Below are 22,991 nucleotides of genomic sequence, written 5' to 3'. Positions count from 1 at the left end.
ATTGAAGTCCCTCAGGCACTCCCACCTTCTGATTCGTGTTTACTGCTCCCCAACCACAACTCGCTGAGGCTCTGAGCTTACAAAGGGATGATGAATGGAAAGTATTATCAAATTTCAGCCAGAAGGAGGTTGGTTTGGGGATATTATTTTTTTTTTCTTGCTCCATCACGATACACAGGTTTGGAAAAAGTATCTTTTCAGATGTGTTTTTACAGCACCTCACACCAAGGTACATTAATCCTAGCCAGCGCCTCTGGCTGACACCGCAAGACTGTAATAATAACATCCAAATATTTTTTGGTTAAGTTAAAGGCATCTTGAAATCTGCAAAGGACACAGACTTGTTCCAGAGCTCTTAATTCTGTGGTCACAATGACAGACATCAATGGGAACAGGATAGGTCCCACTGAGTCCTAAGCTGCTTCAGGGGGGAAACAAAAACAAACAAAAAGAAGCATTTACAAGATTTCTTTTCGTGTCTCTGTAGAGTTTATGACAATGTCCCACTCTAACAGAGGTGGTTGTAACAGTGCGAGCAAATGTCATATTACATCTCCATTGCATTTTCACACATTTTAAGAGTCCTGAAATAGATAATTAAGCTGAGTGCTGTAGTTAAGTTACAGGGGCAACGTGCTAGCGAGCGAACGAGCTGTTTCCTGGTGGGCTACTCAATAAGCAAAGGTCTTGAGTTACAATTCAGCTGTATGGAAAGACAATTTAAAAAGCCCTAAAGGAAATCCTGGCCCTCACACGGTGGAGTTTTTTTCTTACCTGATTTAATTCTTCGTCATTTGCTACAGCCAACAGGATGTGTCTAGGAGTGACTCGACCCTTCTTGTTGTCCCTTGCTGCATTTCCAGCCAATTCGAGAATTTCCGCTGGGGAAAAAGTAAGTCCCTTTTAATCACATTGTGATCATTAAGAAAAATCAATGTGTTATTTAGGATCTGTGCAAAAAGATACATGAATTATATCACATTTTCCCTAACTGCTGTAGAGTACCTTCAATAGACATCTAACACTAAAATCATCATTTTCTAATTTTCTAATCACCCAAGGGCGAATGCACACTTGAAGTCCTGTGACCTAAAATATATTTACCTTTTTGTCCTTCTAAAGCAGATCCCCATGATTTTTGACTCCGTGTTCTTCTCAAGGCTACTGTATGTTCATCTCCTAGGATCCCTCTCCTACCAGGTGATGAAGTACTAGGTATACAAATGTTATAGTTTGTTTTTTTTCTCAAACCTGTCATAAATGTGAGTTCTGGCTCGCATCGCTTCTGCTTTTATTACTGGAAAAGATGCTATTCTCAGTTTCTCCTTTTTAACATCATGGAAGCAGGTAAGCACACATCCGAGTTAGGACACCAAAACCACAAACTCTGCTGTTAGCACTGACTTAATGGCTTTTTTTCTCTTTGAAAAGTTTCTGTGCAGAAAAAGTAGTTAATGAATTATATTTGTTTGCTCCTAGTAAATTACCTCCTTAGAAAAAATGTCCAGTCCTGACAATATGCATTTAACAGCTGTGCATACGATGGCTTTTATTGGAATTAGGCAAGATTAACTTGCTCCTTTGCAAGGATCTATGACATAAAAGGCTAAAGCGTTACCTGCGAACTTATCTGTCTTCCACTCAACAAGCCTTAGGCAAAAAATGAAATTAATTTCCCAAAAGTCTAGGGAACAATTAAAAAAAAAAAAAAGATATAACATGTTTATCTGACTTCACAATTATGTGCTATTGCTGTCTCCGCTACACATAACCTTTCATCTCCCTCTGCACAGACTGCGTTTCACTATTGCTTTTGGTATATTTCCTTTTGCAAACCTGGTAACGTTTGGAGAAGAGGAGAAAAAAAGAAAACGAATATGCCATTTTTTACATCTATTACAATTTAATATACTTAAATTCAACATTAGAATAGGGTATGAGATTGAGTTGACATTTAAAACTGGACTATACCATGAAAGCTCTCCCATAGGCTTGTTTTAGGGGCAAACACAACTGAATTAAGATGTTAATCTGGAAATGAAAAAGACTAAAATCAAAGCTCACATGACCACATGCCTTTACCATAACACATAGTAAATCTCAAGTAAAACTACGCAGCACAGACTATGGCTTTTCATTAGGCTGAATTTAACATGATTCTCCAGTTATTTTTCATCATAAGTCCCATAATAACCTAGCTATGACACCTACTGGAAAACTTACAGCTGCTTCTGGATGTTCTACAGCTAAGCTTCATCGAGGATTTCGGTGGGTTTTTGCGCCTTTTGTGTTCTTCAAAGTGCACAATTAACTTTATTATAGGGCGAGATAGAATATTAAGTCTAAGCCCCCCAAAGTAACTCAACATTTCACGCTGACAACAATTGCTTTAATTTATTTTTAAAGAAGGATTAGCAGGGTAAGGTCAACCTGACCGTGCTTTCCACACCTCCAAAGAACTCAATTAAGCTGGCATAAGCCTTTTCCCACACTTCGCAAAAGCCGCAGCTCAGACATGTGAGATTTAGCATCGCACGGAGCCGCTGGTGGTGACACAGGACCTGTATCATTTTCCAAGGGAGAATCTTGCTGTCGGTTACACTGACCTCAGTGCGATTCTGTATCTCAGACTTTATTACTGGCTGAAAAGCATAAGAAGGATTTGCCCCAAAAGAGCAGACGACTTTTCGGTTTGCCTCTGCTTCCCCCACCTCGGCTGCTTTCCTGCACCAGGCACCGGCGAACACTCGGGCCGTGTTATTCCCTACAACCGAGCAGCAGAACTATGCAGACAGGTCATTTTGTAACTAAAGAGTCTAAGAAAGTGTTATGCCTGTAAAGCGCAGAGGAATGTTTTATTTGTTCCTCATAAAAACTAAAATGTCTGCCTGGTACAGTGGAGAACTGTTCTTGTAAGTGCTAAGCCCTCTTCCTTGGACAGGAAACTCATTTTGAAATTACAGTTTTCTAATGGTCCTTTAGGGAAGTTGAGGTACCCCACTTCCTTTTCAGGAACAGAACGCTTTGCACTGGCGTTGAGGACCACAAAAGAGGAGCTTGGGGAGAGGGAGAGAGGAGGAGGGTGGAATTTCTATTCTGGCCTTCATCTCAGCTCTCCAGTAATAATCCAGCATTGCTCGACCCAGAGCAAAACACCAGGCTGGGCAAAGGGGCATCGTCCCTATTGAAAACCAGAAGATTAGGAGGCATTTGAGCTGAAGCCAACATAGGCAACAATTTTTAGATTTAGCACTGACAGAGACATCCAAACCCAACAGATCAGAGCACTTATAAATGCTAGAAATGAAGAGTTTCTGGATCTGTATGGGTTGTTCAGCCTGGAGAAGAGAAAGCTCTGAGGAGACATTATAGCCCCCTCCAGTCCCTAAAGGGGCTCCAGGAAAGCTGGGGAGGGACTCTTGATCAGGGAGGGGAGCCATAGGACGAGGGGGAAGGGTTTTAAACTGAAAAAGGGGAGATTTAGATTAGAGATGAGGAAGAAATCCCTTCCTGTGAGGGTGGTGAGACCCTGGCCCAGGCTGCCCAGAGAAGCTGTGGCTGCCCCATCCCTGGAGGGGTTCAAGGCCAGGCTGGACAGGGCTTTGAGCAACCTGGTCTGGTGGGACGTGTCCCTGCCCAGGGCAGGGGGTAGGAACTGGATGGTCTCTAAGGTTCCTTCCAACCCAAACCATTCTATGGTTCTATGATCCAGACTACTTGCCTGGATTTCGCTCGCAGCCAGCTTTACTTTCACATCTGTTTTATGCTACTGTAATTCTAAAGATTTAAATGGTGTTTCATCCATATTTTAAGCCAATTTTAAATTAGATGAAAATTTATCTCCTTCTGTAAGGGAGCTGACCCAAATTTACAGAGTAATCATTCTGGATTTAGGTGTGGAGGTGAAAAGCATAGTAGGTGGGAAAAGGTGTTTAAAATTGAGATTGGACCTGAATTCTTAGGTCGGACCCGTCTTTGGAAGCGCCATTCTACCAGGTTCAAAGGTTTGAGCCACTGAAGAATCCTGTTTCATTAAAGGTAATCTTCCAACAGTGGGGAAAAAAATAGACATTGAAAAAATCACCTCCTGCAACTGAACAGGGTGAAGAGAGAAAGCTTTGCTTCCACGGGTTAAGGCAAAAGAAAGTGTTAAGAGCTTCCATGACATCAGGATTCACTCAGCTTGTATTTATCCAGCCAGAAGACCAAAACAAGAACGTTTTACAAAAATGAGGCCTCACAAAAAGGATGTAAGTTGCATAATGTCTATTCCATTCCTTTCATATATTCGCTCAAGGCATTTCCTCCCAAGAGAATAATTACACCACTACCACTCAGGCAAAAGGCAGCTATGAGACAGAGTTTACAGAAGTACTGAACACCAAAATCTCTATTTTTTTTTAAGTTATTCAATATTGTAAGCTTTCTAAGGTATAGTTCTTCAACTACTACATATTGAAATCGTCAGTTAATATGAAGAGATACTCTTTATATTTGCACAAATGGCTTTTTCTGTGCTTTTAAATAATTTCAAACAAAAAAAGCAAAACAACATGTATTGCTTTAACTGCAGATATAAAACAATCCAGTAAAAAAAGCTGTGAGAAGTATATAATTAGGATAGAAAAAATTAAGTAGGAATGCCATGTCAGCATGTGATATATTCATATATGGACAGCTGTTACGTAGCGAGAAAAGGGACGGATGCCTTAGGAGTCTGACAATAATACGAGCACATCAACGTGATTTCAAAGACACAGTTGTGATCAATATTTTTCTTCTTTACAGTCATCTCTAAAGTAAATGGTTAAAGTGGGAAAAGAAATTTCTAAAAGTTAAGAAGTTTTCTCTTAAAAACTAGCTTAAATGTAGGTCTCTTTTACATGAAATGGAAAAATCCTCTGCGACGATTAGAACTGGGCAGATGGATATGGGGAGTGAAAACTGGTCTAAGCCTGTTCTCAACGCTTGAACCAAAATTGGGGTGTTTTTTTTTCTGCTGAGGTTTTTAAAAGTTCAGTTAAATATTTTTAAAAGGGAAAAGAAAACAGGTTGTATATCTTTGTACTTAAGCCTGAGATAAGGCCACAGGAAAAGCTGTTCTCAAGGCATTTCCTACTCAAACACAACCCAAAAGTGTTAGAAGCCTCCACAGAAACCTCATCCTGAAACAAGTTTTCAGATTGAGTTCCTCATCCTCTACTTGGGGAGACTCGGATCCCTGGTCACCTCTTGGACGTCCTGCTCAGTTTCTAATGTCATTATTTGTATTTCCCCGTTTCTCAGTGCTACCGCTTTGCCTTCAATACTTTGGTATTTCACAACACTCGCAAATTTTGGAACAAGAAGTCCACACAAGGTTAAAATGAAACAAATTGCTATTAGACCTAAACAAAGGGGGCAAAGCAGCAACTGCAGACCTGGATGGAAACAAAAACAAATGCATTTTTCTCCCATTCCTGCAGAACGCTCTGGTTCATTTAGCCTAATTTTCAAACAAAATATTAATAGTCAGTACTGAATAAAACTCCTTTAAAGCCTAAATGACAAGGCCTTTGGCTTATCACACATTCCGGGCTGTAATACTTTCGAAATGTAAATACTGAATTCAATCAGGTCTAAGTTCTCTCCCAAAATTTTTGGGGTTTTTTTTTTTTTTTTTTTTGGTTTACATCTCAAGCTAAAACACTGCTGTTGCATTGAATCTCTTGGTCCACCTTCTCTGCAGGGAGATGAAATCATAGCTTTGAAAATTAAACTCTTAACAACTAACAGGTGATGTGTTGACACAAGGCCAGTTTCTGAACACGCAAGTTCCAACAGGAACCAGTCAGAGGTTTCTAAAAAATTTTGAAGCCTCTCCTCAAAAGAAAATTGAGAACAAGATCCAGAAATCAAAGAAAAATGAATGTTGATACAATTCCACTGAGAAAATACGTATTTGCTACAAAGCCAACTACATGACAAGGAGTCTGTTTATTGTAGTTTAAATTAATCATCCTTCCATCAGCATTTTATTGACTTCAGAATCATTTTACATGATTCCGGAAGGTTTTAACCCAATCAACCCCAATCAACCCAGACTGTTAAGAGTTTCCTGCATTCTTCTCTCTGTGTATTCCACCCAATCCCCCTGGAATCTGCCGTTGCGAGAGTGAAGGTAGAATCATTTAACAACACTTTCCAATAAAATGGGTCTCAGCCTTGGTTCAAAGTCATGGAAATTTGATGCAGTGAAAATCAATTCAAGAAATTCCACTGCTTTGAACAAGCCTTGATGAAACCTCAACTCTCAACAGGGCAATCATTCTCTTAGGATGTGATAAAAAACCTCAAACCCTTCAGTCTTTGGTGTCTGAGATGTATCAAAACTAGGCCCCTTAAAGGCGAAACCGTTAACTTTGCCAAGTTATTGTAAGTTTTGCTTCTCTGCGAGGCAGATGACAGACTGCTGTTTACATAAAACTCAAGTTAAGGCCACAAAAGCCACTTCCACTTAGAGCCTTCTGATCTGACTCACACTTCTCTTCAGCTCTTTTCTACACTTTAATACCATCCTTTTCTTTTTTTTTTTTCAGTAAGAGATCCAACGGTATTAAACTTTCTAATTTATTTAATTTCTTGGTTTACTATTGATATGTAAAAGGTATGAGAGTTCACTTTTCAGGGAAACCCGAAAGTGAATTTCATCTCAAATGTTATTTATTACAACAGTCACACCTCGAGTACTAATTTTAAAAGACAGCGCCTATTTCTTCTCCACTTACTTCAAGAATCCTGATCTAACTCAAAATAACTTTTTTTTTTTTCTCCTTTCTCAGTGGAGCTTCCTCTACCTAGCAGTTTACACTTTGCTGTTAGGACTAACGGTTTACATATGTTTTAGAAAAGCACTTGAACATGATTACTATAACTGCTGCCAGACGGTACTTGACCAAGTGCAGGGCATACACTTTGGTCTGGTTCTCACAGACCACTCAGGACTCAATACCTGCTTTTCCAAACATTAAAGACATTGAGCAGCAGCTGCCAATCAACTACTGAAACTCAGTGAACATTAATTGCTAACAAAAGAAAAGGAGAGGACTTCATATTGTAATTTTGGATTTTACTAAAGCGACTCCCAGCCCTGGGCTTGAAAGAGGAAATGGGTTCCCCGTGTCTCCCAGGGAGGAGCAAGACACAGGAGTCATGTCAAAGGCTTTACCATAGCGATGGCCAAAGGTGATACAATCCATACGAGCTGCGCTCCTGTGTGTATAACGTACTAATTGCAACGTGATCTGGCAGATGGCAATAATAGTTTTATTAGATGCTGCCCCCGACAGTGAGGGAAGCAGGATTCAAAGTCATTCCCCCACATCAAGCCTTTTTGTATCAAGACAGCAATGGAAGCCACGATAAATACAAGTATCTGTAGACAAATACAACTATTATTATTTACAAGAAAAATTTTACTTATTTAATTAATTTGGTGACCACAATGTAAAAAACAAACCAACCCAGCCCAGCATTTTGTATATTATCACAATATGACATGTCACAATGCAAATTCTGATGCATATTTACTCCTGTGAAATAAGTGTCTACATTGACATATCAGTATGCACTGCTGGCCTTTTATTGTGAGTAAATGCTTTGGCTTTTATTGTTTCTCACCAAACCTGATCTGTGTAGCTTAGAGAATACAGGTAAGTAATTTTGTATCATCTTAGCTTTTGTAACTGGGAGATCCACTGAAGTTTATGGGACTACAAGGTTAAGATAGGTATCTACCTATGTGCTCACCGGGTTGGAGGCAAGAAAGGGCTTATCAGTGAAAGAAAACTCTTCATCTATATACATTTGAAGCAGACCGATTCGTGCATTGTATAAGTTCAGAAAGAAAGTTGATCATTCAGTTGGTAACAATGAAAAGTTTTATAGCTAAAGAGACACTTCTTAAAAGTATAGCAATTTTAGATTGTCACAATCTCACTTCTCTTAAGAGCATGACACAAGTCTTGCAAAAAAGAAGAATGTTATAAAGGAGCTTTGCTATGCTGATATTTTTGAAAGGTCTCAGCTTGTGAGGCTATTGCCATAAACAGCCCTGCTGTATTTTAGGTCCAGTATTAATCCATGTCAAAAACCACACTGGTTCTGAAGAGGTAGTTTCGTGCTTGCTCCAGTAAGGCACAGGTCCTACAAGCCTCAGATTTATTTTAAACCTCTTTTGGGACACAGTTTGTGGCACAACACTGTAATAGGGATTAGTGCTTCTAAAGCTGCCTGTTTAAATAGAAGAAATGTATCTTGGTAGTGAATGCACATTTCAACAGTATCAAAAAGATACTGTCAATTAATTCTCTTCTTAAATTTCATTACTACCCAAGGACCATTATTTATGGTGGTCTCAAAATGCCTGGAATTTGAATCTGCTTTTAACCTAACACTTTTTTACTGTGGACCTCTGAGCTCCCCTCCGCTTCCAAGCAGAAGTTCAGTAGTACATTTGCTTTGACAAACAGGGCAAATCAGAGTTTTCCTCTGCGACCCCTGTAAAAATTTTCAGTGGCAAGCGGAACACAAAAGGTGAACAGCAGTTCAAGTTGATCAGCTTGCACATCGGAAAGTGAGCATCCGAAGCGAGCAGTTAAACTTACTGCATTCAGGAAGGACTTTCAGTTTGCAGCCAATCAGCCGCTGGCTTAAGAAAGTTTTCCACATCGAAAATTAATCAAGATGAAAATGCAACGAACTGAGCTCCAGCACATGAACCTCCATTAAGGGATTCTGGTGACATCAGAAAGCCTGAAAACAAAGACTCAGGTAAGCACCAGAGTGCCTCAGATGCGATTCTAATCGTGGGATTCAAAAGGTGCTTATTTTACATTTTGACAAAATACACGATCAGCAGCACACAATGGGCAATAAAAATCCAGTTGAGAAAAAAAATCTAATGGAGAAAACAGACATTTAACATTTTCTCCTACCTTACTTTGGTATGTACAGAACAAATATAAATCAAAGTCTTATTTCTTCTGTATTCCTGTTCTCCTGCTGTTTTATAAACTTCTCCTTCTCCTCATTTGCTATGACATTTTGGCAATTGAAAATTATTTACAGTGTTGGGAAGACGATGGGGGGCGGGGGGAGCAGAAATCACTTGCAGGCCTGGTTCTTGCTGCCTTTAAATATGCTCAAGAGATTTCTAGTTTTTAAGGGCAATGGAGTATCTTTTCCAGCTAGTAAGAAAGTTTGGCCTACTTTTTAACTTGTGCAAGCTGTACATCTGAAGGGAACACACCTGATTACGTGTATGGCTGGACCAGTTCTGACAAATACACACCACACAACTTCATCTGAGTGGCCGCAACGCCCCAGCGAAGGCTGTGGCCAACCTCCCGACTGACCTAGTTGGTGGCTTTTTTGACATAAACTGATACTGATGCACTACTCTGCAGACAAAAGGACTGGATTCTGATGTATATGTTAGGGAAGATAAACAGGCAATGAAGCATTGTAAAACAAGTGCCACAATAAGGAAAGACAACAAAAAGAATTACTAACACAGAACTTTTTGCCTGCCTAAAGCGGTTGATAATGTTTAAATTTAGTTCTGCAGCATAAGCAGGAATTAATCAAATATTCTGATTATTCCCTGCAAGACAGGCAGCACTGCATGACCTGCTACTGCAAAGAAGGAAAATAAATAAGAACTGTGCATTATAGTTCTTCAGCGTCCCCACTATTCCTCCATAGTAAAGGAAGGAAGTATATCCACTTGCTTCAATATTGATAAAAATCAAAGGTACTTTTTCTGCATATTCACCCATGAACACACTTGCACCCTGTTTATAGTGGACATTACTCATTATTTCCTTAGATGAAAAGCAGGAAAGAATAAGCAGGTGGTAGGCTTAGAGAAACAAGACTGTATACACTGGGTGTGCTGATGAGAGAATTATTTCGTAATATTACTTGTAAGTAAGAACAACTTTCACTGAATAAATAAGAGAAGGAGAATATTCGCTGTGCAACCTGCTTATATGTCAAGTATATTGAAATGTAAGATAAGGAAAAACACTTTATTAGCAAAGACAAATTTTACATCTGATAATGTAGTCATTTTATTATTATTATTTTTAAAGTTACTATAGCAGAAAACACAGGAAAGATGTACTCCAGCCAGCCCCTGTAGAAGCAGCTGTCAGAAGCCAAGAGACTGAAACGCAGCACAGCAAAGACGCAGAGTTTGTAGTTCTGAAGCAGCCAGACTAACTCCTGGGTGCTAAACCAGTGCATGTCCCTGCTAGTGGAGCTGTACCCGGTACAAACATGTTAATACAAAAGTATGAGAACAACAGAAAAGTAGCTTGAAAAAGCACTTCATCGGATACAGACTGAAGAAGGGCTTAGATTACAAATGGACCCATACACTACAAGAAATTATAGAATGTGTATTTTTACCTTCTGATGAGCAGCCGTACGTACATAGCAACAGTTAGTCACCTTCAGAGTATAAAGTGGATAAAGTCATATACTACAGATAGACCCAGAACAGAACTCCACGTCTGAACAGCTGGAAGAATTACGGAAGTTCAAATCTCAAACTGAACCCAAGCAAAAATCCCAGATCTGAGCACATTATGGGCTAATTTCAGATTTACATCAGAGTTAAACTTCATCAAAGGCTAGCAAAATTTAGCACCTCATCTTCTAAAGGATTAAAGGCAGTGCCATATTCTGCACACACATGAACTAGTTTTCAAACCTTAGTAGGTTCCTTTCTATTAGGTCACGTCTCTGTCATTTCCCCTCCCAGCCTTTTCTGAAGTTCTTTCCTACAACTGCTTTTGATATTTTACGTTTCTCTGCTCCTTCCTGGATGCACGGGATTGCTTTTTTGATTTAGCCAATTTATTAGCATGCCCCTTCACATGTTCTCCTTCCTATTATGTCACGTTCCTGCTTTTATTTTGAAATGGCTGAAATGCTTTGATTTAGTCTCAGATCATGTGCTGACACGAGCATCTTTAAAAACTCTCCTGGAGAGAAGTCAGGATTTCTCTGGTTTTGTGAAGTAGTAACTGCTAAGAGGTAAAAAGAACACAAACCAAAAATCTCCAAGCATCCCATTTCAAGGGAGCGTTTCTGAATTATACTGAAAAAGATGAATGACCTGAAGTTCAGAAAACATACTGAGCATTAAAGGCTAAAAAATTACACTATATAGGGTGTGAAAAGCGAAAGAGAAGGGGGGAAAAAACCCCCACCAGACTGAAACAGTCATAAAACTATCACTACCTCAGTAAGGAAAGAAAAGAGTATCTGTGCTTTTGAAATGCATCTGTCTATAAGAATGAAAGAAAACCCTGAGATACAGGATACCAGTACTATCTACCTAGCCTTAGCAGGAGGGAAAAAACCCCAAAACACCAGCTTAAAAATATTTAAAGGGAGAAAAAAAGAAGGTGCTTTTCCCTTAGCTCTCCTTTCCCCCTTTCTTTTTTTGGCTTTTTTTTTTGATCTTAATCTCCTCAGACAGTTTCCCAGGATGCACAGCAGTTAAAGAAACACCTTTATTTCTCCAGCCTATTCTTAGCTGCCTAAACCAGCACTGCCTCAGTAAACACTTTAAATCAAACAGTTAACCAATAACATGTGCTGCTCATTAGCAGTGCCTCAAGCTCACCTGTATTGTTCTGTTTCTTTAAAAGGGCAGCATTCAAAGCACCCCTCACCCTAAGAAGCATTTTATTTGAGTTGTTATTGCTGTAAGCAGGAACCTAGCTGAAGGAAATGTTAATTTTTTTTAAGGCCATCTATGCAGTTTAAAAGCATTCTTTTAAAGAAGACACAAAGAAAACTATGAACATGAACAAGTGAAAAAAAAAAATATTTGATGGCTGAGAAAATTCAATAATGTAATATGAATTCCTTACAGAAGACAAGCACTCTATTAACTATTCTTAATGTTATCAATCTTCATCTTTAAGGAAGGAAGAAACTTTACAGAAAAAAAAAAATCAGCCTATTTTTGTTCTTCAGTATCAATATCTATTATAAGGTGTATCTAAGATTTTCTTAAGGGTCAGATCACTTCGGTTTTAAATACTCTCAGCAAAGCTAAACCACGCACTTTGCTACTTTGTGCTTAAGTCAAAGAAAGAATGAAGCTCATCTCTTCCTCAGAGACTCAGGGCACCCCTATAGCTTAAAGACTACTGTCCCTCAAAACCCTTGTATCTGCTGCAGCCAGAGCACTGACATAAGCAAATGTACCATAAAAAGAAACACTGCTATGAGAAATGAGATGCAATTCAAGCTTTTCCTTAGTCATGCTGATAGAATCTATCTCCAAATGCTAATTCATCTACTACTTGTGCTTTCTGCTACATCCCTAGCCTACAGGTATCTGCCTTTTAGTCCCCACCAAACTGGTGGTTTATTCTTATCTTTTTTTTTTATTCATTTTTTTTAAAGCAAACAAATATTGCAAAAAGCCCATACATTGGGGTTAATTTTCCATTGGAAGACTATTTTTATAATAACTATGTAAAGATCTCTACTTGTGTGCCTAGTTGTGTATGTCTTTGGGCAAAGCATTTTCTTCCTCTGAAGTTTCTTTCTGAACAAAGGAAAAATCATACTTGCATCCCAAAAAAAGGTACTGTGAGGATGAAATAATTACTTAAGGTGTTCTCATTCTGATATGATGAGAGGAACAGAGAAAGGACTACAAATATAAGCAAAAAAGCTATGTTGATCTGGGGCAGATGGACAGAGTGAGCTTTTGTACACAGACTCAACCAAGCAAATTGCAAACAGCATATGTAGTCTCAAAAATAATCTGTAAATTGAACAAAAAATGTTTAAACAGTGCTGTAAGCAATCTCAGCCCTGTGTAAACACTGAGAAGCTCTTTATTTAAAAGAAATGTATACTCTTAACAGACAATTATAACCCAAACAAAGCCATCAGGCACAAAACTGGAACAGGCAGGACTGCAACCCTGAAGGCCCAGTCCATACACGTTGATGTTTGTAGGAATCCTCCTGATTGCTTATGTGGAAAAGAGTGTTTACAAGAGGTCAAAGCAAATCTAGTGCTGGAATGCACAAAAGCCATCAAAGCTCTGAGGCAGGGTGTGGGGTACCTTGATTTTGGCTTAGATGTGTAATCAGCATAACGTTTACCTCAGCTATAACTTTTTTAGTCTTCAAGACAACATAGGATCTTTTTCTGTGCAAATTCAGCCTGTATTATTACTTTCACTGCTGCTATTTCACGTTGTTCAGCAAAACCTACCAGTCAGATATTCCAGTACAGCAGCCATGTACACTGGAGCACCAACACCAATTCTGTACTTCGGGTGGCCTTTCTTAATGTAACGTAGCATTCTTCCAACAGGGAATATGACCCCAGCCTTTGCAGAGCGGGAAGTCTTGGTTGACTTCTTCTTTCCACCCCTGCTGGACATTTTGTCTGTATCGGGTCTGGAACAGCACTCTATATATTAGGAAGAAGAAAAAAGATAACAAGTTATCAATAAGGAATGATGCTGTAATACCATATAGTGAATTTCAGGACAGATCAGTATTTTGGGTTGGGCAATGAATTAGGGTGCCTAAAACATATAGATAAGTTGCCTTTTTAGAGTACGCACATCAAGAACCTAAAATAATTTTGCAAAATGTTTACTTGCCGTTGTAGTCTTGGCATAATTTTATACAATAAGCCAGGGAAATGATTTAATCTGCTTTGGAATTACTTTTCTGAAATTCCTAACAGATTAAAGCAGGTACCATTAATGGAGCGAAGTGTGATAACTACCTAATGTAAAGTAGAGCATTAAAGCAGGGGATGCTTTCTATAAGGAGACTGACATAACCCTCTGCTCCCTGGGAACAACTCTTGATTCGGGATTTGAACAACTGTAATAGCACCATTACATTCACTAGTAACTATGTTCCTAACTAGGGAAAACTGCATCCACTAAAGGTGTCATTAAGTGTATTCACCTTGCTTAAAGAAATAGATTTTTCAAGCATGTGGGAATTTACAGAACAGAGGCCTATGCATGGCAAACTACATCTCCTGTCCACTAAATGTTCGATTTTTAGAAACATCTGAAATGAACCCCTTGAGATTGAACCCACCGCAAACCAGCGCTCTCCACATCAAAGACTGTACCACCTTCAATGTGCCCTCTAGGAACCTGATGAACTTCAATCTGCCACCTTTCCTTAACGTCACAGTGGTCTGAACACCCAGCCGATACCTGACAACTGTACCGCAGTTTATGTCGGTGAAGAAACCCACTGCTGATACAGCTGTCAAACATATTTTTTTCTCTCTTTGATTTCTGCTCAGGCTGTAAATAGAAGCTGACAAATCCAAAGAGGTGGAGGGTTTGCAGGCTCTCAAGGTACCTTTGAAGGTTTAGGCAATACACTGGGTTTTGAAATGAACTCAAAGGAAAGGAGACTGTTCCCATGTCCCCCTCCCTCCCTCCTGATGTCTGAACTCTCTGCATCAGCGACACATACACCTCTGTGCATCCCAGCTCTTTCCTTGCTGCACAAATCATACCCAATACAAATGCAAATTCACTGGTGTGTTTATAGACTCCACAATGAAACCTCTTTCCCATCACACCATTTCTCTGCTTCCCTTCTTGTTTTTCTCTCCTTTATTCTGAATTCTCTCCTTGTCCTTATGAACCTAACTGCATTTCCACACATCCGAATCCACAACAATCGAAAGAGAGCTCAGAATTAGGCAGAACAGGTTCACCAACCTCACTTCTAAATTTTGCAACTTCTGTGCTGACACGTCCTGCAGCCTTTTAAATCTCAATGAGTCACTGAGATTCAGACTACATAACTATCAAAGCAAGACCACTCAGCATAACTAAAGAAACATGAAGTATTAAACATTTCTTCTCCTTTCCACTTTCACACTCCATTCATCAAAGAGTCTATACTTGCATAACACATTAAGTAAAATAAATGCAACGGGCTTATTGCTTGTTAAAGGTAAACAAAGTAATCCCATTTTATTAGCTCAGATGAAAGTCACACTACATTTACGAAACTGATGTCAAAAAAACAGACAGGAAACTTTGGAAAGGGGAAGCCAACAAAAGGGCTCCTTCTCCTTTTCTCTGCTGTGAACTCAGCTCTGTAACAACTATTATTCTGCAAAGAAGAGGACAAAAGCCAATTTTCTTGCCTTGAGGAACTGCCTAAATGGAGCTCACAACTGATTTCGAAAACCTTCCATTTAATTCCATTTTGTCATCTAGTTAGCTCTGCCTTTGTTAGCAGGAAGGCAGGGTGTGGTTTTGAGTTGGTTATGGACTTCCTGCCAGAAATTATTTTCATCATTCATAATCCATTTTCGTAAATACTACAGATGTTGGATCTCACAAACGTTAAGAAATTCACTGAACCAAGCACCTGGGAAAGCAGGCACGAGAAATACCCCTGCTTCTAGATCCCCCCATAATCCCTTTGTTTCGTAACTGATGGGTGAATGATGCAAAACATAATTTTTCTAGGGAAAACCCACAAGCCTTCAGCATTAAACGTCTATTAATCATTTGGCTTATGAGTTTATGGGATAGTCAGAAAAGCCGGAAGAGAATATGGAAATCCTTATTTCCTGATGTTGGGGTGCTTTTTCTTTGGGAGAATGTCATCTAGCCATCAGCTGCTCTAACATTCAGACCAAAGTATGAGTTAAGTATGTAGCAACAGAGAATTACTGCCAAAGAGGCTTTGAAGGAGCTGGAGTAAACACAGCTCACCCAACCTAAAAAATCCAAATGGCAGACACACATGGGTGGTGGTGCTAGAGCTGGCAACAGAGAGAGAAAGAGCACTGCCTTTTCATTTTTAGTTCCAAGAAAACGACTATAGAGAAATGGGGGAAGCGGTTCCTTCATAGGTCCAAACACATGGGTACTGTATATCACTGTTTGTTATTAACATAGTGTCACTTCTCATGCTAAACTGACCTTCCTTATAGGACCCTTCAGCAAAACGCTGCTGTTAGTTTCCAACCTCTTTCAGCTGGCATTCAGAAGATATTCTTCCCTTTAACATACTATTTTCTACTTAATACCTCCAAGCCTCCTGTTATCTGCAGCTATTTAACACCTACCCATATATAAGATGGTGTATTTTTTTTTTCTTTCACAATAAGCTAATTTTATCACTTCTGCAAACTCTAGCTGTTAACTTCCCCTTTATTTTATACTCCTGGTCACATTTCTCTCATTAATATTTAGGATAACCCTGGACCTATCTTGACAATTAACCTGATCTTCTCATACTATACATTAAAGAGCTTTCTAGATGTTAGTCTACTTGAGAGGAGAAACTTTGCCTGAACCAGAAGGGTGAGGAGGGGGCTTGCATATTGAAAAAAGCAAGAACTTCTGGAACTTATAGCATTAAAGGTGAAATACAACAATAAAGATGACTTTCAGAGCTTCCCGTCTCGAGGATCCCATTCCTACAATATTCAGGGAATCACTGTATTGTTAGATGTTGGGGGAGCAGGGAGGGAAATTCCAATTAAGTTTCAAGTACCACTTTTGCCAACCATGCAATATGGAAGCGGGGAAAGAGAGCCTGGCATGGAAGACCTTTTTTTGGGGCTTAATTATGGATTCAGGATCATTGCTTTGCAGAACCTGTTTGTCCTGCCTTTGAAAAGAGTGATGGCCCAACGGGTTCTTGAAGTCTCTTCTCCAGTTTTAGCTCTCTATGGCGAAAGAGAAGGGAAGAGAAGAGATTTCACTTGCAATGGCCACATCAAAAGAAAAAAAAAAAAGAAAATGTATTGACGTGAAATGTGAAGAGCATGGCAACAGATCAAAACTGAGGAAAAATTGTGTGCCTTACGTGTTCTCAAATGGTTTTATCTTTGTAACACCAGAAAGTCTGGAATGCTGCCAGCGCTAATGAACCAGAGCTGTTTGCTGAGTCACTGAAAGCCAGCGGATGAGGGAGGCAACCAAAGGAACCTTATCACATGTGCCATAGTTCAGACAAGATTTGAGCAGGATAATTAAAAAAAAAAAAAAAAAAATCACAGTCAATGACTGTCAATGGACCAGTCCTTTTCTCCTTTCCTGCCTTTGCAATGGAATTACTGAGAAACTTTACCAAATACATTTCAAAGTCTTCAAATATTTGACAGTAAAATGATGTCATTTCAATGTGACAGCTCGCAAAATTATCACTGTGATAATCGGGGGATATCACTGAGGAGTCAGTTTATCTAAGACCACCTTTGACTTCAAATCAAATTTAATGTTATATACTTTGGTGACTCTGCTGTCCTTGGACACAGATTGCCCTAGTTGCAGAATTTAGCACCCGATTCACAGCCTTTTGAAAACCCCTTAAAGACTGTAGCAAGATTCATACTGCTTTCTAAGACATCAAAATTAACAGAAATAAGAATTTGATGGTATATTAATTTGGCTCACAGCAAAGATTCAAGCTACTAAACTCCTCTGCTGTCACACCTTTGCAAGCCAGAAATGTATTTTCTAAGAAACAAAACAATATTAAGGTGTAGCGATGAAATTAGCGTAATTAACATTTTTTCTGCTTGAAATTGGCTGTAGGAACTCTGGTCTGCCATATTTTTCTGATACTCCACTAAACCACACTTTCAAATACCATCTTCCTACAATGCGCAAAGGCATCTGTTTTTCTCAAAGGTTTAACATCATTTAATTCCAAAAGTACAGCCTGCACCTCCTGGCAAAGTGATGCCTAATTTCCAAACACCAGTACTTGATTAGCTCAGTCAATTTGACACTTTCATCAAACAGTAGTAATAAAAAAAACCCTGCTATCAATAGTTTTCAGGTACTGGTTTTTAATGACTTAAACTACTACGAATACTACCGCTGTCAGGCAGGGACTGTTCTGATCATGGGCTTATGCTGGTGTATTAACTGCACTCAGGAAACGGATGATTAAATTTAGATCTACATGATCACATCAGTAAGTGTAGTGGAATCCAGGACATCATTACTACAATAGGATAAATACTAAGATTTAGTAATAATTTTTCCTCCTCTTTCCAGTACAAAGAGTAAGCTGGAAAGTTCATTTTTGTATCACAAGAAATTAACTGCAACGCTATTTTCTTTCCATTGTTTCAAAAGATTAACAATGTAAGTGCTGCCATTCTCTCTTAAATCTATTTATGTACCATAATAATAGCCACTCACTGAAGACTTTTTGAAAAGGTGCATTTGAATTTACTTTGACAAGTAACTTGCTCTGTTCTTGGCTAATCAGAAACTAGGCTGGCATATTTATAAAATGCATTGCTTATAAAGTAGGTATAAAATGGTCTCTAATAACGCTCGCCTACAACAACAGTGTCTCAGCCCGTGACCGTGGTTTCTAGGTAGGACAGTAATTAAAGAAGAGCTAATCACACTTATCGTTTGATCTGATGAGATTTCAAAATTTAGCTTAAATGCTTTATTAAAGCAGTAACTCTCTGTGCTCTGAAACAGACTGAGTGGAACCTGTAGGGAAACAGCTGTTCCCACACTACATGAATTTCTCATCTGAAAAAGTAGCACCATACACACACTTATTTTCACTCGGAAAACGGAGAGAACGTTCCTTATCTAGGAATGCCTCATAGGTGCACTTTCTGTTGAACATTAATAAGACTAAAATTCCCATAGTTATAACGTAAAGGATGGGAAAAAGAGGAATAACATTTTCACAGTATCTGTGTGGAAAACAAAATATTGTGGCACAATTGTATTCAACTGGCAAAAGTCCCTCCCACAACGGGTCTGAAACCCCAAAATAAATATCCTCGTAATGCGCAAACCTCCCCTATGAACAGGACCGTGCGAGTGACAAGAGTTTTAGCTGGGCATCCTGCCACCAATAGTCAGGAAAACGTAAATACAATTGTCTTCACTGACCACTGCTGGGAGTACTAGCATGAAATCAAGCCCATTTGTGCATTATAGCTTTTTGTACTAGGTTGGAAGCAGAAAATTCGATACAGGATCTTAAATCACTGGACCATTTACGAATTCAATGTTCAGAAAAACTGTTTTAAAGAACATTTTGAAAACTTCTTTGCCCCTTGACATTTTTGGAAGAAAGCAAAAAAACCAATAAAGAATTCACGTGGATGATTCCAAGGCAAAATCCAGATGTAGAACAAAATTTAAGATAGATGCTATACTGCTGGGGGAAGGGAGTGCAAGAACTTGACCCATGGGAAAGGCAATGAATGGAGTGATTCTAACATCCCTGCTTTTGGAGAAAGGACCACGAACCGAATCCTGCCCATCCTCTCTTTAGGATGGGTCTGGGTAAGGAACCTTAACCTCTTTACATGCCTGTAGCCTCCTTCCCTGACAAGTGAGAACGCACTGCACTCTTTCCACAAACACTGCATGTTTCTTTTCAGATACTACCTCTAGGAAGCACCGAGCTGACAAAGACCACTGCACTGGGTCAATATTCCCTTTCCCCAGGGAGGGTCTCCCTGGAGGCTCTTTTTTCCTCGTGGCATCAGTTCTAGAATCCTCCTTCTTTATCGCTACTTTATAACCTTGCTGGGGCAGGACTTCCTTTTATGTAGAATGGACAACAGTCCTTGATTCTGGTTGAGAGAGCTGTACAAAAATACTTCTGAATTTCTTTGAGAGCACAAGATTTTGATCATTCTTCAGGAATATGACTGTTATCACCTTTCTTATCAAAGTTTATTGTGATGTATTAGAATTTTACCTGCAGAACCAGGCAACTGCTAAGGACAAATTTAAGCATGCTAATTGTTTTAAGACTAAGTTTGCAATGGTGGATTTTTCTTTTTGCTTACGCTGATCTATAAAACAACCAGTGCTCAAGGACCCTTCCTATATTACTATCATCAAGCCAAATTCTAATCCTACTACTAGTTTTTAGATCAGTTATGCCTTAATCTACACTGTCAACCTTTGGCTTTACCGGCAACCAGAAGAGTATGCTTTATACACAGCAAGACAAAGTTACTCTTCAAGAACCCAGAAGGCCTAGAAGTTTTCAGTGTGAAAGTTGATGATACATAACACAACAAAATAACCCATATCCGTTACTAAGTAAGCAACAGTGTAATCCCTTTCTTTCCAAACACTTAAAAAAACCCACCCAAACAAAACATGTTGGGTAGTTTTCCAAAGAACTCTTGATACAAAGTCTCTCACACTCAATTGCATTAAAATACATTTTTCAAAGCAACTGTAATTGTGTCGTTCCCACCCAAATCTTTTAACTCTGGGTTGTGCCAAAGAACCCGGGTTCTGTTTTTATTAAGTGCTCATTTGCTCCTTAAACTCATTTATTTCTTCTGCCCTTAGGAATGGGGGAGGCAGTGGATCTGCAAAGTTCCCTACAGACCTGTTGCTAAGTGACAGCCACACACAGTCCTGGGGAAAAAAAAATGGTCGTTTGTTTGTATGGTTAAGAGGTAAATAACAAGCCTCATCCAAGTATATTTCAACAAGCAGTCTCCTTCCATCAACACAAATGAAGCAACCTCAGTTTTACAGCACCCCACTTGCATGCGAGCTGGTTCCAAGTGCCGGCTTCAGATGCAAATTAACGGGCCTCCTGCAACTTACTTTTAAAGATTGCAGGGGAAAGAAAAGGATTATAGCAAGATATATGCTATATCCTTACTGTCCTCTTTGCTCTCTGCACCGTCTCCTACACGCACAATCACGTCAGTCTTCTGCCTAAATCCGGGCGCTCCTGTGATATACCTTGTGCCGAGCCTTAGGAACCCGCATTCACCTGCGTCTTGCGGCACTTGCAGTGCTCCCCCCCCCCCCCCCCCCCCCCGAGAAACACCCCCACCCAGAGCCAGTCCGGATCGGTGCCTCACATCCTGCAGGCAGACATATTGCAGGCTGTACCACAAGTGACAGTTCCAAAAGAACGAGGGGCCCCGTTTCCAGCGGAACACTGATTTATGCCACTCTCGGGAGCCTTTGCTTCAGGTTTTAAAAAAAATGTCATTTGGCTCTCTTTTTTTTTTTAACTAAGTCATTCACGTGTGGCAGGTAACTTTTACGCCACGCTTTCTTCACCCCGAAGCCAAAACACACCGAAACACACGTTCTGCTGCTTTTTTGGGGGGATTTTTTTGCGGTGTCTCTACATCATCTCCTCCTGCCCGGTGACCCGCCGTGGGGAAGACGGGCGGGACTCCGTGCGGGTGACCGGGGTGAGGAACGGCGGCTCGACCCCCCCCCTCCCCCGGGACCGCCGGGCCTGCGGGGTGCCCTGGGCTCCTTCCAGCAGGATTCAATAGAGATAAAACCCCGCTACCACCATTTCGCTAGGAGCGGGGTGCATCCCCCTCCTTCACCCCAGCCACAACGAGAGAGAACCCACAACCCGCCCCGGGGCGGCCCGGTTTTACCTCAGGGAAGGGCGGCGGGGGAGTGTTGGGACCCCCCAGCTTCCCTCACAGCCCACCCCGGGCCGGCTGCCACCGCGCCGCGCCGGAGCCCCTCAGAGAGCCCCCCCCCCCCCCCGCCTTCCCATTCCCCACACGGCGACAGTGACTTACGGCGCGGCCTCCGTCGGCAATATGTCGGCCGGCGGCGGCCCCGCTCCCGCTGCCGCTGCCTCCGCTCCGCCCGCGGGGCCAACGGCAACGGCTCGACGGGCGGGCGGCGAACTCCCACAATGCCTGGCGCGCCCGCGCGTCACGTCACATCCCCCCCCCCCTCCCGCCCCACCGCCGATTAGCCCCGCCCCTCACGGCGGCCGCCTCGCGCTCCCTCACGGAGCCGTCGGCGCTCCCGTCCCGCTTCACCGCGGGGGTGTTGGGGGGGGTTCACTCGCCACAGCGGCCACCCGGTGGCCACTCGCCCCGCCAGCCGCCGGTGCAGGCCCTGGGTTTCCCCCTCCGGTCCCCGCGGCAGCTGGCCGCCATGCGGGCGGCCCGGGCCTGGCTGTTGAAAAGCCCCGTCCCCGTCTGGGGCTGGGCCTTGGCACCGCGTCCGCCACAGCTGCTGCCGGGGCCGCCGCTCCCCGCGCCTGGCCAGGCCATTGTGTGCGAACGGGCTGGCTCCGCAGTCTTCAGCGGGGAGGACAAAGCAAGGGGGGTGTTCACGCCATGTTCCTCCCGAAATGAAGTTTCTGGTTCAGGGAAGGAAAAGAAGGAGCGACTGGGACATTATGGCTGGCGTGAGGCCTGCAGGCTGGCTCTGCTCGCCTCGTGCAGTACAAAAATGGCTTGTTGCCATTTTAGAAAGGCCCCAGATGGAGCTTTCGGAGAAGTTTCTGCATGGGAGACACCGATGTCCTTGAGCACACCTTGCTGGGTGTGGAAAGCCGGGTTGCTGCTGCTCCCCGCCCACACACCTGGGTGACAAATGGAGAGGTCTCCCTCTCTCTCCTCTCCAGTCGTCTTCCAGTTTCCTTGCCTGCCGACGGCAAGTAGAAGAGGGTAGCTGCCACAGCAGGTCTTGGCTGCACAATAGACAAGTCATAACAGATTGCCTCTGTGTTTACAACAGCGGGACTAGAGGCAGCTGGAGTCCTGAATGTCATGGAAGACTCCTGGCTTGCTCACACTCCTAGACTCTTCAGCCTCTCCTGCCTGAATGGAGCCATCCCCTTTCTTCGGTGTCCAAAGAGGGATGCCAGCCCATAGTCTCTTCCCCATGGCTTGAGCTATGACAGGTGGCAGTGGCACAGTGGCATAATATCATCACAATTACCAACAGCAAGTAGAGGCGAGGAGTTTCAATCCTGCCCTTCTCATCAACCACCCTAAGTTCCAGCACTCCTTATTTTGCTCAGTATTGCCACATGTTCACAGGACCTTTGTCATACAAATCAGAAAGCAGAAAGGAATACAAAGGTTTAAGAGACGAATGAAAAACAGGGAACTGGGGACAGCCTGTATAAAACATGGGGCTGGTCTGAGAAACATCCCTTCAA

General features: G+C 41.4%; 1 protein-coding gene across 7 annotated transcripts in view; it reads right to left on the bottom strand.

Moving 5' to 3' along the window:
• Positions 1-21,675, bottom strand: part of MACROH2A1 (macroH2A.1 histone) — a 44,787-nt gene extending 23,112 nt beyond the window's left edge. For 6 of the 7 annotated variants that reach the window (XR_012463487.1, XM_074156545.1, XM_074156546.1 and 3 more), the window contains exons 1-3: positions 21,610-21,675; positions 13,294-13,494; positions 775-881 (exon numbers count right to left, since the gene is read on the bottom strand). Coding sequence is in view for 6 of the 7 variants with exons in the window: in XM_074156545.1 (XP_074012646.1) it covers positions 775-881; positions 13,294-13,465 (279 nt within the window). In the remaining variant the exon portion in view is untranslated. Of the gene's footprint in view, positions 1-774; positions 882-13,293; positions 13,495-21,609 lie in introns of those variants that run through there. The other variant, XM_074156552.1, reaches the window with a different exon arrangement.
• Between the last annotated feature and the right edge of the window lie 1,316 nt (positions 21,676-22,991).

This window comes from Numenius arquata, chromosome 11 (assembly GCF_964106895.1).
Source record: "Numenius arquata chromosome 11, bNumArq3.hap1.1, whole genome shotgun sequence".
Classification (NCBI taxonomy): Eukaryota; Metazoa; Chordata; class Aves; order Charadriiformes; family Scolopacidae; genus Numenius; species Numenius arquata.
The sequence above is the reverse complement of the archived record's forward strand: the minus strand, read 5'-3'. Positions and strand labels throughout refer to the sequence as shown.